Here is a 16,563-nt window from a genome sequence, read left to right as displayed (position 1 = left end):
ACTGGAGGACTGCTGATGTATTCTTGTTTAAGAAGGGAGAAAGGGACAGGCCGAATAATTACAGGCCTGTCAGCCTAACCTCAGTGGTGGGAAAATTATTGGAAAAGATCCTGAAGGACAGAATAAATCTACATTTTAGAAAGGCAGGGATTAATTAGCGACAGTCAGCACAGATTTGTTAAAGGAAGATCTTGTATGACTGACCTGATTGAATTTTACGAGGAGGTAACCAGGTGTGTCGATGAGGATAGTGTTTTATGATGTAGTTTATATGGATTTTAGAAAAGCTTTTGATAAGGTCCCACATGGCAGTCTGTCACGAAGTAAAAGCCCATGGGATCCAGGGCAAAGTAGCAAGTTGGATTCAAAATTGGCTTGGAGGTAGGAAACAAAGGGTAAGAGTTTGTTTTTGTGACTGGAAGGATGTTTCCAGTGGGGTTCTGCAGGGCTCAGTACTAGGTCCCTTTCCTTTTGTGGTACATAAGAACATACTTAAGAACATAATAAATAGGAGCAGGAGTAGGCTATACGGCCCCTCGAGCCTGCTCCGCCATTTCATATTAACATGGCTGATCTGATCATGGACTAAGGTCCATTTCCCTGCCCGTTTCCCATAACCCCTTATTCCCTTATCAGTTAAGAAACTGTCTATCTCTGACTTAAATTTATTCAATGTCCCAGCTTCCACAGCTCTCTGAGGCAGCGAATTCCACAGATTTACAACCCTCTGAGAGAAGAAATTCCTCCTCATCTCAGTTTTAAATAGGTGGCCCCTTATTCTAAGATTATGCCCCCTAGTTCTAGTCTCCCCTATCAGTGGAAACATCCTCTCTGCATCCACCTTTTCAAGTCGTCTCATAATCTTATGTTTTGATAAGATCACCTCTCATTCTTCTGAATTCCAATGAGTAGAGGCCCAACCTACTCAGCCTTTCCTCATAAGTCAACCCCCTCATCTCCAGAATCAACCTAGTGAACCTTCTCTGAACTGCCTCCAAAGCAAGTATATCCTTTCTTAAATATGGAAACCAAAACTGTATGCAGTCTTCCAGGTGTGGCCTCACCAATACCCTGTATAACCGTAGCAAGATTTCCTTGCTTTTATACTCCATCCCCTTTGCAATAAAGGCCAAGATACCATTGGCCTTCCTGATCACTTGCTGGACCTGCATGCTATCCTTTTGTGTTTCATGCACAAGTACCCCCAGGTCCTGCTGTACTGCAGCACATTGAAATTTTTCTCCATTTAAATAATAACTTGCTCTTTGATTTTTTTCTGCCAAAGTGCATGACCTCACACTTTCCAACATTACACTCCATCTGCCAAATTTTTGCCCACTCACTTAACCTGTCTGTCCTTTTGCAGATTTTTTGTGTCCTCCTCACGCATTGCTTTTTATACATCAATTATCTGGATTTGAATATAGGGGGTCTGATTTAAAAGTTTGCAGACGACACTAAAATTGGCTTTGTGGTTGATAATGAAGGGGGAAGTCATGGACTGCAGGAGGATAGCAATCTATTTGTCAGGTGGGCAGAACAGTGGCAAATGGAATTTAATTCGGAGATGTGTGAAGTAATGCACTTGGGGAGGGCTAATAAGGAAAGGGTATACACATTAAATGGTAGGCCACTTAACAGTGTAGATGAACAAAGGGACCTTGGAGTGCTTGTTCACAGATCCCTAAAAGTAGCAGGCCAGGTGGATAAGGTGGTTAAGAAGGCATACGGAATGCTTGCCTTTATTAGCCGAGGCATGGAATACAAGAGCAGGGAGGTTATGCTTAAATTGTACAATACACTGGCCACAGCTGGAGTACTGCCTTCAGTGCTGGTCGCCATATTATAGGAGGGAAGTGATTGCACTGGAGAGGGTGCAGAAGAGATTCAGGGGATGCTGCCCGGTATGGATAAGCTTAGCTATGAGGACAGATTGGATTGGCTGGGTTTGTTCTCATTGGAACAGAGGAGGCTGAGGGGGGACCTCATTGAGGTGTATAAAATTCTGAGGGACCTGGATATAGTGGATAGCAAGGGCCTAATTCCTTGGTGGAGGGGTCAATTATGAGGGGGCAAAAGTTTAAGGTGGTTGGTGGAAGTTTTAAAGAGGATTTGAGGGGAAGCTTCTTCATGCAGTGTGTTTTTGGGGGTCTGGAACTCACTGCCTGGAAGGGTGGTGGAGGCAGAAACCCTCACCACATTTAAAAGATGCTTGGATGGGCACTTGAAGTGCTGTAACCTGCAGGGTTACGGACCTAGAGCTGGTAAGTGGGATTAAACTGGATAACCTCTTGTTGGCTGGCACAGACACGATGGAAGAACATCATGGAATATAATACAGTCAGAGTGATCTCCTGGACTAGTTTCAATCACCTGGATTTTTTTTCCCCTAATAGGCCTGGGTTTTTACATTTTTTTTTTTTTGCACCTCCCAGGAGATTGCATGGCCCCGGTGGTGTGGAGTGTAAAATGTTGCGATACATGGGGTATCGAAGCTGTCTAGGGTGGACTGGTTGGGCCGGATGCTCTTTACCTGTACACCATTGTTCATAGGTTTATATGTAACCTTCAGGGCTGCTGACCAAGGGCCGTGTGGCTCTTTATCGGCCGGCATGGACACGATGAGTCAAAATGGCGGCCTCCTATGTTTCTATCCAATCTTTCCTCATAGCTAAAATTCTCCAGTCCTGGCAACTTCCTCGCAAATCTCCTCTGTAAAGCAATCTCATCCTTCCTATAATGTGGTGACCAAAACTGCACGCAGTACTCTAGCTGTTGCCTAACTAGTGTTTTATACAGTTCAAGCATAACCTCCGTGCTCTTATCCTTTATGCGAGTGCTGTGCTCATAACTATTAATGTTAGTTTTACTATATTTAAGACGCTATATTAATGCTCATTTGTGTTGGTTGATTGTTTTCAGAGGAGTCTGAGTGTTCCACCATCACAGATTCGTGTTCTACGGTATCAACGGATGGTTCATCCACGTTGGTCTTTAATGATCTACCCATGTCTAGGGATTCCAAGTAAGTTTGCCAAAAAAGCATTGCTCTCATAGCGAGGCGATTTGAGTACAGGGGCAGGGAGGTATTGCTACAGTTGTACAGGCCCTTGGTGAGGCCACACCTGGAGTATTGTGTACAGTTTTGGCCTCCTAACTTGAGGAAGGACATTCTTGCTATTGAGGGAGTGCAGCGAAGGTTCACCAGACTGATTCCCGGGATGGCGGGACTGACATATCAAGAAAGACTGGATCAACTGGGCTTGTATTCACTGGAGTTCAGAAGAATGAGAGGGGATCTCATAGAAACGTTTAAAATTCTGACGGGTTTAGACAGGTTAGATGCAGGAAGAATGTTCCCAATGTTGGGGAAGTCCAGAACCAGGGGTCACAGTCTAAGGATAAGGGGTAAGCCATTTAGGACTGAGATGAGGAGAAACTTCTTCACCCAGAGAGTGGTGAACCTGTGGAATTCTCTGCCACAGAAAGTTGTTGAGGCCAATTCATTAAATATATTCAAAAAGGAGTTAGATGAAGTCCTTACTACTAGGGGGATCAAGGGGTATGGCGAGAAAGCAGGAATAGGGTACTGAGGTTGCATGTTCAGCCATGAACTCATTGAATGGTGGTGCAGGCTCGAAGGGCCGAATGGCCTACCCCTGCATCTATTTTCTATGTTTCTATGAAACATAGAAAATAGGTGCAGGGGTAGGCCATTCGGCCCTTCGAGCCTGCACCACCATTCAATATGATCATGGTTGATCATGCACTTCAGTACCCCATTCCTGCTTTCTCTCCATACCCCTTGATCCCTTTAGCCGTAAGGGCCACACCTAACTCCCTTTTGAATATATCTAACGAACTGGCATCAACAACTTTCTGTGGTAAAGAATTGCACATGCTCACAACTCTTAAGTGAAGACGTTTCTCCTCATCTCGGTCCTAAATGGCTTACCCCTTATTCTTAGACTGTGACCCCTGGTTCTGGACTCCCCTAACATCGGGAACATTCTTCCTGCATCTAACCTGTCCAATCCCGTCAGAATTTTATATGTTTCTATGAGATCCCCTCTCATTCTTCTAAATTCCATTGAATATAAGTCTAGTTGATCCAATCTTTCTTTCTTATGTCAGTCCTGTCATTCTGGGCATCAGTCTGGTGAACCTTCGCTGCACTCACTCAATAGCAAGAATATCCTTCCTCAGATTAGGAGACCAAAACTGTACACAATATTCAAGGTGTGGCCTCACCAAGACCCTGTACAACTGCAGTAAGACCTCCCTGCTCCTATACTCAAATCGCCTCGCTATGAAGGCCAGCATGCCATTTGCCTTCTTCACCGTCTGCTGTACCTGTATGCCAACTTTCAATGACTGATGTACCATGACACCTTAGGCCTCGTTGCACCTCCCCTTTTCCTAATCTGTCACCATTCAGATAATCTGCTTTCCTGTTTTTACCACCAAAGTGGTTAACCTCACACATTTATCTACATTATACTGCATCTGCCATGTATTTGCCCACGCACCTAACCTGTCCAAGTCACCCTGCAGCCTCTTGGCATCCTCCTCACAGCTCACACTGCCACCCAGCTTAGTGTCATCTGCAAACTTGGAGATATTACATTCAATTCCTTTGTCTAAATTGTAAATAGCTTGGGTCCTAGCACTGAACCTCGCGGTACCCCACTAGTCATTGCCTGCCATTCTGAAAAGGACCCATTTATTTCTACTCTTTGTTTCCTGTCTGCCAACCAGTTCTCTATCCATGTCAATACATTGCCCCAATATCATGTGCTTTAATTTTGCACACTAATCTCTTGTGTGGGACCTTGTCAAAAGCCTTTTATAAGTCTAAATACACCACATCCACTGGTTCTCCCTCGTCCACTCTACGAGTTACATCCTCAAAAAATTCTAGAAGATTTGCCAAGCATGATTTCCATTTCATCAATCCATGCTGACTTGGACTGATCCTGTCACTTTCAAAATGCGCTGCTATTACATCTTTAATAATTGATTCCAACACTTTCCACCACTGATGTCAGGCTGACCGGTCTATAATTCCCTGTTTTCTCTCTCCTTTTTTTTTTAAAGTGGGGTTACATTAGCTACCCTCCCAGTCTATAGGAACTGATCCACAGTCTATAGAATGATGGAAAATGACCACCAATGCATCCACTATTTCTAGGGCCACTTCCTTAAGTACTCTGGGATGCAGACTATCAGGCCCTGGGGATTTATCAGCCTTCAATCCCATCAATTTTCCTAACACAATTTGCTGACTAATAAGAATTTGACTGAAAACCTTACTGAGGGGGTTGGGTCACATTTTCCTCGTCTTCTCTCGGGAATTTAGCTTGGTCACCCCCACCCCCCAAAACCCTTTGTTCCGTATCAGGCACCTTCATTTCCTCAACCCCTGTTTTTAGCAGTGAATGTTCTCCTACTCAGTGGGTGCTACCCACTGAGCTGTGCGCCTCTGAGTCAGGGCAGCACATTTACCTCTGAGTCAGAAGGTTGTGGGTTCAAGTCGCACACCAGGTACTTGAGCGCACAAATCCAGGCTGCACTGTCAGAAGGTGCTGTCTTTCGGATGAGATGTTAAACCGTCTGCTCTCTCATGGGTCCTAAAAGATCCCATGGCACTATTTTGAAGAAGAGCAAGGGAGTTATCCCTGGTGTCCTGGGCCCATATTTATCCCTCAATCAACACAACAAAAATAACAGATTATCTGGTCATTATCACATTGCCGTTTGTGAGAGCTTGCTGTGCGCAAATTGGCTGCCGCCTTTTCTCACATTACAACAGTGACTACACTCCAAAAGTACAACAATTGGCTGTAAAGTGCTTTGAGACGTTCGGTGGTCGTGAGAGGCGCTATATAAATGCAAGTCTTTTACTCGTTGTTCAGTCCAATAGGTGCTGACAATATGAAAATCTCAATACTTAACTGCAATGAGGTAGCGTTTTAAAGATGTTTTTAAAATTCATTTCCATCTGGCTAAATATGGAATGCTGAAGAGGAAAGTTGTGATCAGCATCCTCCAGCCACCACAGCTGTGTGAGGTAGCTTCCAGCTACCCCCCATCTCAAATAAGTGGTGTGTTACCCATAGTGATATTTGGAAAAATCTTTGCGTCTTATTTTTATTCTCTAAACCAGCATTATTTATTGTGGTATTTTTAGTGCAATAAGTTTGTCATAGCACCCAGATATACCCCCAATTGTTCTCCCTTCTCCATTTTCTTTAGGTTGGCTTTTGAAGCTTGCTACTCACAAGTATTTGAATGTAAACTTCAAGTTGTTAAGCCAGCGTTAATAAAAAGTCTGTTTCACGAGATGCCTCTGACGATTTACTTTGGGACCTCGAATGAGAAAAGTAAGGAAGAAAGCCTAAATATCCTTTTTATCCATTTTAGAAAAGATAATATAAACTGATTTTGCTGTGGCATTGTTTGCAGACAAAAATAAAATTTGCATCTTTCTTCCGGTTGCTGTGTCTCTGCTTGTGACTAATTTTCTGTCTTTGGTTCTCGTACTCTTCTCTAGCTTGTGTTTCCACCCCCCCCCCCCCACCCCCCCAGTAATTCTCTGCTACCTTCTTTCTGTGTGGCTTTCCCATCCATTTTTTTTTAGCTGAGAGCTAGAGGCACACTTGGGACGCAGAAATGATCTCTCCCTGGGTGTGAATTAAATTAACTAGGTTAGGCAGGACCAGAGGGCACAAATTTAAGTTGTACAAGGCTAGATCTTGGTCAGATGTCAGGAGGTGGTTCTTTTCCCAGAGAATAGTGGACTCCTGGAACAAGCTGCCCCCTCATGTGGTGGATGCAGACTCACTGAATTCCTTCAAGCAAAAGCTGGATTTATTTCTGGCTGTGGCGAAGATTAACTCTTGCAGAAGGTAGGTACTGCAGGGAATTTAATGGCCGGAGTGATCGCCTGGACTATTTTCACGTCTAGATGGGCCTCAGAGGAATTTCCCAGATTTTATTTTTTCTCCCCAAATTGGCCTGGGTTTTTAATCTGTATTTTTGCCTTTCCCAGGAGATCACATGGTTTCGGGTGGGGTGGAGAGTGTATACGTTGTGATACACAAGGAATTGCAGTTGCGTGGGACAGACATGATGGACCAGATGGTCTTTTACCTGTCTGTCATTGTTTGTATGTTTTTGTCAAGTCACGGCTCTCTTGGACAACAGCCTCGTCCTCCAATTGCCTCAGTAAAAGTGTTTTTTTTTTTTTAAGTGTTTTTATTCGGGACGTGGGCGTCACTCGCAAGGCCGACATTTATTGCCCATCCTTAGTTGCTCTTGAGGTGATGGTGGAAGTAGTGGGCCACTGCCTTAAACCGCTGCATCCCGTGCAGTGGAGGCGCTCCCTAGCCCACACTGCGAAATGTGTGCTAGGAATTGTAATGAATCAATTATGTCATCACAGAACTGCACTGGTTCTTAGTGGGTTCTGCAAAACGGGAGAATTTGTTTCTTTTGAAATATTGGTGATTAGGGGATTCTGTACTAAGCAGTGATGGAGAACTGTGTATGCACATGGTAAATATGCAAGACCAGGAACTGTGTGATAGCACCTTACCTTTCTTTTAGGCACTTTACAGTCTTCTGGACTCAACATCGAGTTCAACAATTTCAGACCAAAACCTCTGCCCATATTTTGCACTCGTTTCCACCCTGCCCACCCTGCCGATCATAGAATTTTTTCTGTTTCCCATGGCAGCTGGTAATTATTCCACCTTCACACCCTATCTAGACTCATCTTTTTCTACTTCTGCCATTACCATCTCAAATCAGCCCATCATCCCTTTTGTGTCTCAAATCTCTCCTGTCTTCTACCTATCACAGACCTTCCCTTTTGTTCTTTCCTCCCCTCCCCCTTTCAGTGCTCCTTCAGAATCTGTTCATTTTGAACATTCACCAATTCTGACAAAGGGTCATCGACCCAAAACGTTAACTCTGTTTTTCTCTCTCCACAGATGCTGCCTGACCCGCTGAGATTTCTCGCATTTTCTGTTTTTATTTCAGATTCCAGCATCCGCAGTATTTTGCTTTTGTATTCAGTTTGTGGCGGTCACTGGGTGTGAATGGGGGCTGGGACATGAGATAAAAACCGATTTTGGTCACAAAGGCCATTTCTTTTCGATGTCATTTCTGCCAATACTCTCCCCTTCCATTTCCTCTCCTGACGGGAGACTGTCCCAGGTGTACTCAACACCGTGCAGTAACTCACCCAGGTGACCGTTGTTCAGGTGTTGGTCCGGTCTCTGTTTCTCAGCAGGCTATTTGACTGCAAGAGGAGGCATAGATTCTGAAGGGGGATTGACAGGGTAGATGCTGAGAGGGTGTTTCCTCTGGCTGGAGTGTCTAGAACTAGGGGGCGCAGTCTCAGGATAAGGGGTAAGACTGAGATGAGGAGGAATTTTTTCACTCAGAGTTGTGAATCTTTGAAATTCTCTGCCCCAGAGGGCTGCGGATGCCGAGTCTCTGAATAGATTCAAGGCTGAGATCGATAGATTTTTGGGGGTCTCGGAGGAATCAAGGGCTATGGAGATCGGGCGCGAAAGTATTGAGGACGATGATCAACCATGATCTTATTGAATGGCGGAGCAGAATCGAGGGGCCAAATGGCCTACTCCTCCTATTTCTTATGTTCTTGTGGCCAAGCTCTCTCCTGTCCTCACTCAATAATAGTGGATATCTGGACACTCCTGAACAAAAAGCTGTGAATGCTGGGTCAGTTGAAATTTACAAGACTCATTTTGTTCAGTGAGGGCTTCAAGGAAATGGAACCAAGGCTGGTAAATGGAGTTGAGGAACAGATCAGGCTTGATCTAATTGACTGGGGGCAACCGGCTCAAAGGGCTGAATGGTGACTCCATTCCTTTATAATGTCTGTGCACCCTCGGAGGCCGAACTCCAAGCCATCGTCCTTCAGCGAAGTGTACAAGAGCACGGGCCTTGCACTAATCATTTGTAAGACAAAGGTCCTCTACCAACCTGCCCCCGTCACACAGCACTGCCCCTTGATTATCAAAATCTTCAACGAGGCCTTGGCCAATGTTGACCATTTTCCATACCTCAGGAGCCTACTGTCAACCAGGGCAGATGTCGATGACAAAGTCCAACACTGCATTCAGTGTGCCAGTGCAGTCTTCGGTCGCCTGAGGAAAAGAGTGTTTGTAGACCAGGACCTCAAACCTGGCACCAAGCTCATGGTCTACAGAGTAGTAGTGATACTCGCTCTCCTATATTACTCAAAGACATGGACTATGTACAGCAGACGCCTCAAAGCACTGGAGGAGTACCACCAACGCTGCCTCCGCAAGATCCTGCAAATCCATTGGCAGGATAGGCGCACCAACGTCCGTGTTCTCACTCAGGCCAACATCGAAGCATTGAGCACACTCGATCAGCTCTGTTGGGCAGACCACATCGTCCCCATGCCCGATACGAGACTCCCAAAACAAGCGCTCTACTAGGAGTTTCGACACGGCAAGCGAACCCGAGGCAGGCAGAGGAAACGCTTCAAGGACACCCTCAAAGCCAATTTGAAAAAGTGCAACATCCCCACCGACACCTGGGAATCCCTGGCCTAAGACCGCTCAAAATGGAGGAGAAGCATCCGGGAAGGCGCCGAACACCTTGAAGCAAGCTGAAACCAAGCGGAAGGAGCGCACGGCAACCCAAGCACCCCACCCACCCGTTCCTTTAAACACCATCTGTGACAGAAACTGTAGGTCCCACATTGGACTCATCAGTCACCTGAAAACTCTATTTTAGTGTGGAAGCAAGTCATCCTTGACTGTGAGAGACTGCCTAAGATGAAGAATGTCTGTGTGCACGTACTTCTAGTAAAGACTGCTGGATAGCAATCAGGAGTGGGAACCCTTTGTAACCAAGTGCCACTGAGGCCATGGGTATTCAACACTACCCCAGCTAACTCAGCACAAACTAGGGATCAAACCTCTGATCTCTGCTGATCTGTGTGGTTCAGCTGCTCAGTGCCATAAACAGCTGAGATTTTCTTGCTCAAGTTCCTGGCCTGTAAAGTGATCCACTGTTCTAGCATTGCACCTTTTAGAACAGGATCACACTAGATTCTGTTTTTACTGTTCGTTTACCGTTTCCCACATTATATTACAACAGTGACTACACTCCAAAAGTACTTCATTGGCTGTAAAGCGCTTTGTGACGTCCAGTGGTCGTGAAAGGCGCTATATAAATACAAGTCTTTCTATCTTTCACCGAATGACATTTGTTATCCCACAGTTGAACTGTTGCCATGGGACCAAAGGAAGCAGATGAAATGGAAGATGTCCACTGTGACACCGATAGTTGTGAAAAATGCCATTTCCAGATCCCATTTCAAAATCACTAAAAGTAAGTCATTCCACGCGTGTTTGCACTGAAGTGAATTTAAACTTTTTGATTATGCTTATTTTACTTCGATAATCACACATGATCAAGGCCATGCGTTTGTTGATTTTGTGGAAAGCTTGGACACTGATCCTCAAAATACCAGTTTAAAATCCCCATACTCCTGCTAAATGTACCGAATCTAGTCATAAACATGGAATTTGCCATAAACCAGTGGCCAATTTAGGGGAAAACTACTGTTTTTCATTTTCATGTCAAGAAAGTCACACAATAGTGGGATGTAATTCTGAAAACACCAGAATCCCATCTAGTAAGAATAGAATTTGACGTACTCAGTCACCGTAAACCAATGACCCCAGAAATGCTGCACTGAATTAGAGAGCCTGAATGTACAATTCAGCAATAGCTGATCTTGCTCTTCTGAAGGCTTAGTGCTAAGTGCGCTGCCTGTTGTGTTGCACCATACAGACTAGGAATGTCCGAGTTAGCTGATCATAACTGAGAGAACAGTTGGCCTCAGTGCTCTGAACTAGGGAGATGATAACTTGGCCATTGTACGCCCCCCTGATGCGAGCGTAGTCCCTTCACCCTGTCAGCCGTAGCTCAGTAGGTAGCACACTCGCCTCTGAGTCAGAGAAGGTTGTGGGTTCAAGTCCCACTCCAGGGACTTGAGCACAAAAAAAATCTAGGCTCACGCTCTAGTGCAGTGCTGAGGGGTGGGGCGTTAAACCGAGGCCCTGTTTGCCCCCTCAGCTGGACATAAAAGATCTCATGGCACTATTTTGAAGAGGAGCAGGGGCCAATATTTAATCCCTCAATCAACATAACAAAAATAGATTATCTGGTCATTATCACATTGCTGTTTGTGGGAGCTTGCTGTGCGCACGCTGGCTGCCGCGTTTCCTACATTACAACAGTGACTACACTCCAAAAGTACTTAATTGGCTGTAAAGCGCTTTGAGATGTCCGGTGGTCATGAAAGGCACTATATAAATGCAAGTCTTTTGAGTGGAAATGTATGGCTGTCGTGCAGTGCCGATCCTCTTCTCCTCCAGCACGCAGTGAGCATAATGGCTGTGACCACTCTGACCTCTCGTCCTTCCACTCTGTATACCCTGACCTCCACCACACAAAATGGACCTCTGACCTTTCCAATGCCTGCCCCCAGCCAAGCCTCGAATCATCTACCATCTCACCGAAGGGCGCTACTCAGCACCGAGCTTAAGGCCCGCATCTCGCCATATGCAATTAGGCTCGTACAGCAGTGCCTGGGCTCCAGTCATCTTGGACCCCCTTGCCACTAGTCCAAGACCTTGCTCAGCTAAACCCATGTGGTAGCCGGTGTGCAACGGCCAACCCACGTTAAAAGAACTCACGCACAGGCATCTTCCACCCTTCAATATGAAGTTTGGGACCTGGACCGTCAGGACCCTCATGGACAACTCTTCAATTTTATTTCGGGTGTGAGGCTGCATTAAGGGCTGTGCGGACCATTCAAAATACTGTGCATGCGCTTTTTTTTCCCCCCCATATAATGGCCGTTGAGCCGGCTGCGGGGAAGCAGCAGAGCCCTCTGCGGCTGCGCAGCTTAAAGGCATCATTGGTGTTGAGTGCAAGCTACACCGGGCTTGCCTGTGATGCTCCACCACGGGCGAATAGGTTGCCGGCACTCGCTTTGTAGTTTCAAACCTGACAAATGTCCACCAGGATGAGATACCAGACAGCGGCCTGTGTCCGCACGAGATGAGGGGAGGCATCGGAAGGGGAGGGGAGAAATCACCGTCTCCAAGTGGAAAATTGGTGTGTTGTACATTTCAGGATGTTACGATTGGCTGGGTTGTTGGGGACATCACATGAAGTCACCACTATTCAAGACCCTCCGGGAATATCAGAAGGTAAGTAGTTGGAATTTCAAAATCCGAGCCTTCTGTGCAAGTGTTTTTCCTTATTTGTCAAAATATTTAATGTAAGCATCACCCTGTTGACAATCTGTTTGTTGAGGATATCTTTCCTAATCTGTACCTCTCTTTGCTCCTTTAAGACGCTCCTTAAAACCTACCTCTTTAACCAAGCTTTTGGTCACCTACCGTCATTTCTTCTTGCATAAGAACCTAAGAACTAGGAGCAGGAGTAGGTCATTTGGCCCCTCGAGCCTGCTGCGCCATTTAATACGATCATGGTTGTAATGTGACCTGTATTACACTACCACCAGAGGGCCTACCTGTTGGAGTCCCAAGGGATCCCAGCATCCCTTGGGAGCACGGTATATAAGCAGGCCACACACGCGGTACCTGCACTCTGGAGTCTTATTAAAGGAGCTAAGGTCACATTTTCTCATTGTACACAGTACTCAGTTTCATCCTTTATTATGAGTGTACCAATGGCTGATCAGATAATGGACTCGGGTCCACTTCCCTGCCCGCTCCCCATAACCCCTTATTCCCTAATCGGTTAAGAAACTGTCTATCTCTGTCTTAAATATATTCAATGACTCAGCTTTCACAGCTCTCTGAGGCAGCAAATTCCACAGATTTACAACCCTCAGAAGAAATTCCTCCTCATCTCAGTTTTAAATGGGCGGCCCCTTATTCCAAGATTATGCCCTCTAGTTCTAGTCTCCCCCATCAGTGGAAACATCCTCTCTGCATCCACCTTGTCAAGCCCCCTCATAATCTTATACGTTCTTCTGAATTCCAATGAGTAGAAGCCCTTATGTGTCTCGGTGTCAAATGTATTTATTTTTTTGTCTTATAACACTTCTGTGAGCGCCTTCGGACGTTTTACTACGTTAAAGACACTTCTATAAATACAAGTTGTTTGTGCTGCCAAAAAAAGCAGAAGTGGATAGATGTCCCTTCATGATTTTTAAGCCCGATCCAGCATTTCTTTTCTTTGCCCTGCAAGAATATTTTTCTGGTAATTTGATAAATGATCTTCTGTCTATGCCTGCTATATTCCTGCTCTAAAATGCAACCTCTTGAGCCAAAGCATTGTCTTTTGCAAAGACTGAGGGGCTGGATCCAGTTTTAGCATTAACTTGCATTTATATAGCATCTTTTGTGTGCTGTTCACCTATTGCCTCAGCCCTACAGCCCTCCGAAAACTCTGCGCTTCTCCAGCTCTGGCCTCTTGTGCATCCCCCACTCCTTTCACCCCACCATTAGCATGTACCTTCAGCCGTCTAGCCCCGGAGCTCTGGAAATATCTCCTGACACCACTACGGCTCTTCATCTGTCCTCCATTAAGATCCTCCTTAAAACCTGGTGCCAGCCGTGGCTCAGTTGTCAGCACTCTTGCCTCTGAGTCAGAAGGTTGTGGGTTCAAGTCCCACTCCAGAAGCACAAAAATCTAGCCTGACACTCCCAGTGCAGTGCTGAGGGAGCGCTGCACTGTTGGAGGTGCCATCTTTTGGATGAGATGTTAAACTGAGGCCCCGTCTGCTCTCTCAGGTGGACATAAAAGATCCCACGGCACTATTTCAGAGAAGAGCAGGGCAGTTATCCCTGGTATCCTGGCCAATATTTATCGCTCAATCAACATAATGACCAGATAATCTTTTTTTATCACATTGCTGTTTGTGGGATCTTGCTGTGCGCAAATTGGCTGCCACGTTTCCCACATTACAACAGTGACTACACTCCAAAATGTACTTAATTGGCTGTTAAGTGCTTTGAGACGTCTTGTGGTTATGAAAGGCGCGATGTAAATGCAAGTTTTTCTTTACCTCTTTGGCCAAGTTTTTAGTCACCCTTCCTATATCTCCTCCTTTGGCTCAGCATCGATTTCTGTCTGATTTATGCCTCTCTGAAGTGCGTTAAAGGCACTATATAAATGCCACATGTTTATTTTGCACTGACCAGTCAGGAGAATTCTTCTTACTTTTGTATTTTTAATAGCCTATGAAATTCAGCTGAAATTACTTGTATTGCTTTATGGAGGTGATTTGTATTTAGTATGATTCCATGCAAATCAGCTAAACGTCATGTTGCTGGGGGCAAAAAAATCAAACTTTCTATATTTTCCTTCCTAGCTGAATCATTTTCCGGGGTCATTTCAAATTGGGCGCAAGGACCGTTTGTGGCGTAACTTACTGAAAATGCAGGTGCGATTTGGAAAAAGGGAGTTCAACTTTTTTCCGCAGTCCTTCATCCTCCCTCATGACATCAAGCTTCTAAAAAATGCCTGGGGAGAGACCTCGAGCAGACAGAAATGGATTATCAAGCCGGTAAGTTAAGTCTGAGAGTTTAAAAAAAAAAAAATAATTGGACAAAGAACCAGAGGGAAGATTAGACATTTTTTTTTTTATGCAGCGAGTTGTGCCGATTCTGGAATTCACTGCCTGAAAGGGCGGTGGAAGCAGATTCAGTCGTAACATTCAAAAAGGAATTGGATATTTGGAGAGGAAACATTTTCTGGGCTATGGGGAAAGAGCAGGCAGGAATAGGACTAATTGGATAGCTCTTTCAAAGACCTGGCACAGGCACGATGGTCCGAATGACCACCACCTACTGTGTGGCCCTTCAGCCCATTGAGCATGCTCTGCCAGTCAATGAGATCATGGCTGATCTGTAACCTAACTTCATAAGTGTGGGAAATTGTACTCCGCTTCCATTGAGGGGTGGTAAGGCCAATTCTGCGACGGGAGCAGGACTTCCACGCTGGGGGCTAAAATTCCCTGCCCCAAAAGGTTACCGCCCCCAAGATGGGAGCCTGTGCGGGGAGGCTGAGGGGAGACGGGGATGGAGGTGGTGGGGAGGGGGGCGCGGAGAAACCCAGGGCTGGGGACAGGAGGGGCCACATTGCAGCGGAGGTCTTGGGGGGGGGGGGGGGGGGGGGAAGTGTGTTGGAGGGGCAGGCCTGGGGGCTCTGTGCCTCAGTGCGGGGAGTGTTCAGAGTGGGGTGGACGGGCTGACTGCACAGATGGTGGTTGGTGGATGTGGTGTGGTTGGCATCGCGGGGGCGTGGCTCCGGGGTGGCCGGGGCTGGGGGCTCGACATCCGGGGTGTTCGGCATTTGGAAAGGATTTTGACGGGGCGGGGCGGGTTGGGTGCGGGGGGAGTGTTCCCGGTATTGGGTGGGTCCGGAGCCGGGGGGGGGGCTGTTTGAGGCTGGGATTGGGAGAGACTTCTTCACTCGGGGTTGTTGGCCTGTGGGGTTCCCTGCCGCGGAGAGTTGCTGATGCCAGTTCGTTTGATGTGGTCCTTGCGGCTGGGGGGATGTGGGGGGGGGCGTGGGGGGGAGGTGCTGGGGTGGGTGATCAGCCATGATCTTGTTGAATGGCCTACTCCTGCACCTATTTTCTATGTTTCTATATACCCACCTTTGCCCCATATACCCATATACCTTTGGTTAATAAAAACATTGAGTTGGGTAAATTGCCAAAGTTTAAGATATTGTAAATTGGAAAATTAGCACAGATGAAAAGAAAGACTTGCATTTATATAGCGCCTTTTATGACCGCAGGACGTCCCAAAGCACTTTACAGCCAGTGAAATATTTTTTGAAGTGTAGTCACTAATGTACGAAATGGGGCAGCCAATTTGCGCACAGCAAGCTTCCACAAAAAGCAATATGATAAATGATCAGATACTCTGTTTTAGTGATGTTGCTTGAGAGATAAGATGATAGCCAGGACACTGGCGATAACGCCCCTGTCCTTTCTCGAAATAATGTCACGTGATCTTTTGCATCCACCCGAGAGGGCAGATGGGATCTCAGTTTAGCATTTCATCCGAAAGACGGCACCTCCAACAGTACAGCCTCAGTACTGCACTAGTGTCGGCCTGGATTTTATGCTCTGGTTTCTGGAATGGGACTTGAACCTTCAAACTTTTGACTCCGAGGCGAGAGTGCTAAACGCTGAGCCACAGCTGATAGTTAAAATAACTTGTGAATTTTTAAAACTCTCAGGAAGCTTAGTCTGAAGGCTGATGAGCAGTAATTGTTGCGACAATTATTAATATTATTGTCCAATAAGTTAGAAATCCTTCCTATCCATTACTTGGCTTCTCCCTTTCCCTCTCTGTGGATCTACCTTGTCCAGAATAATATTTTGGCGTGGTGCAGAGTAGCTGCTCAGTAGTGTGAAACAATAGACAATGCAACTCCATCTCTAGAGAGAGGGAGCACCAAACGCTGAAAGCTTAAGCGCATTCAGGAGGTAGGTAT

General features: G+C 46.0%; 1 protein-coding gene across 4 annotated transcripts in view; it reads left to right on the top strand.

Annotated features, from left to right (window-relative positions):
• Positions 1-16,563, top strand: part of LOC139259675 (tubulin monoglutamylase TTLL4-like) — a 110,698-nt gene that overhangs the window by 44,303 nt on the left and 49,832 nt on the right. For all 4 annotated transcript variants that reach the window (XR_011592628.1, XR_011592629.1, XM_070875236.1 and 1 more), the window contains 5 exons: positions 2,923-3,025; positions 6,256-6,383; positions 10,288-10,398; positions 12,214-12,290; positions 14,426-14,620. Coding sequence is in view for 2 of the 4 variants with exons in the window: in XM_070875235.1 (XP_070731336.1) it covers positions 2,923-3,025; positions 6,256-6,383; positions 10,288-10,398; positions 12,214-12,290; positions 14,426-14,620 (614 nt within the window). In the remaining 2 variants the exon portion in view is untranslated. The remainder of the gene's footprint in view (positions 1-2,922; positions 3,026-6,255; positions 6,384-10,287; positions 10,399-12,213; positions 12,291-14,425; positions 14,621-16,563) is intronic.

The sequence above is a fragment of the Pristiophorus japonicus genome, chromosome 3 (genome assembly GCF_044704955.1).
Source record: "Pristiophorus japonicus isolate sPriJap1 chromosome 3, sPriJap1.hap1, whole genome shotgun sequence".
Lineage (NCBI taxonomy): Eukaryota > Metazoa > Chordata > Chondrichthyes > Pristiophoridae > Pristiophorus > Pristiophorus japonicus.
The sequence above is the reverse complement of the archived record's forward strand: the minus strand, read 5'-3'. Positions and strand labels throughout refer to the sequence as shown.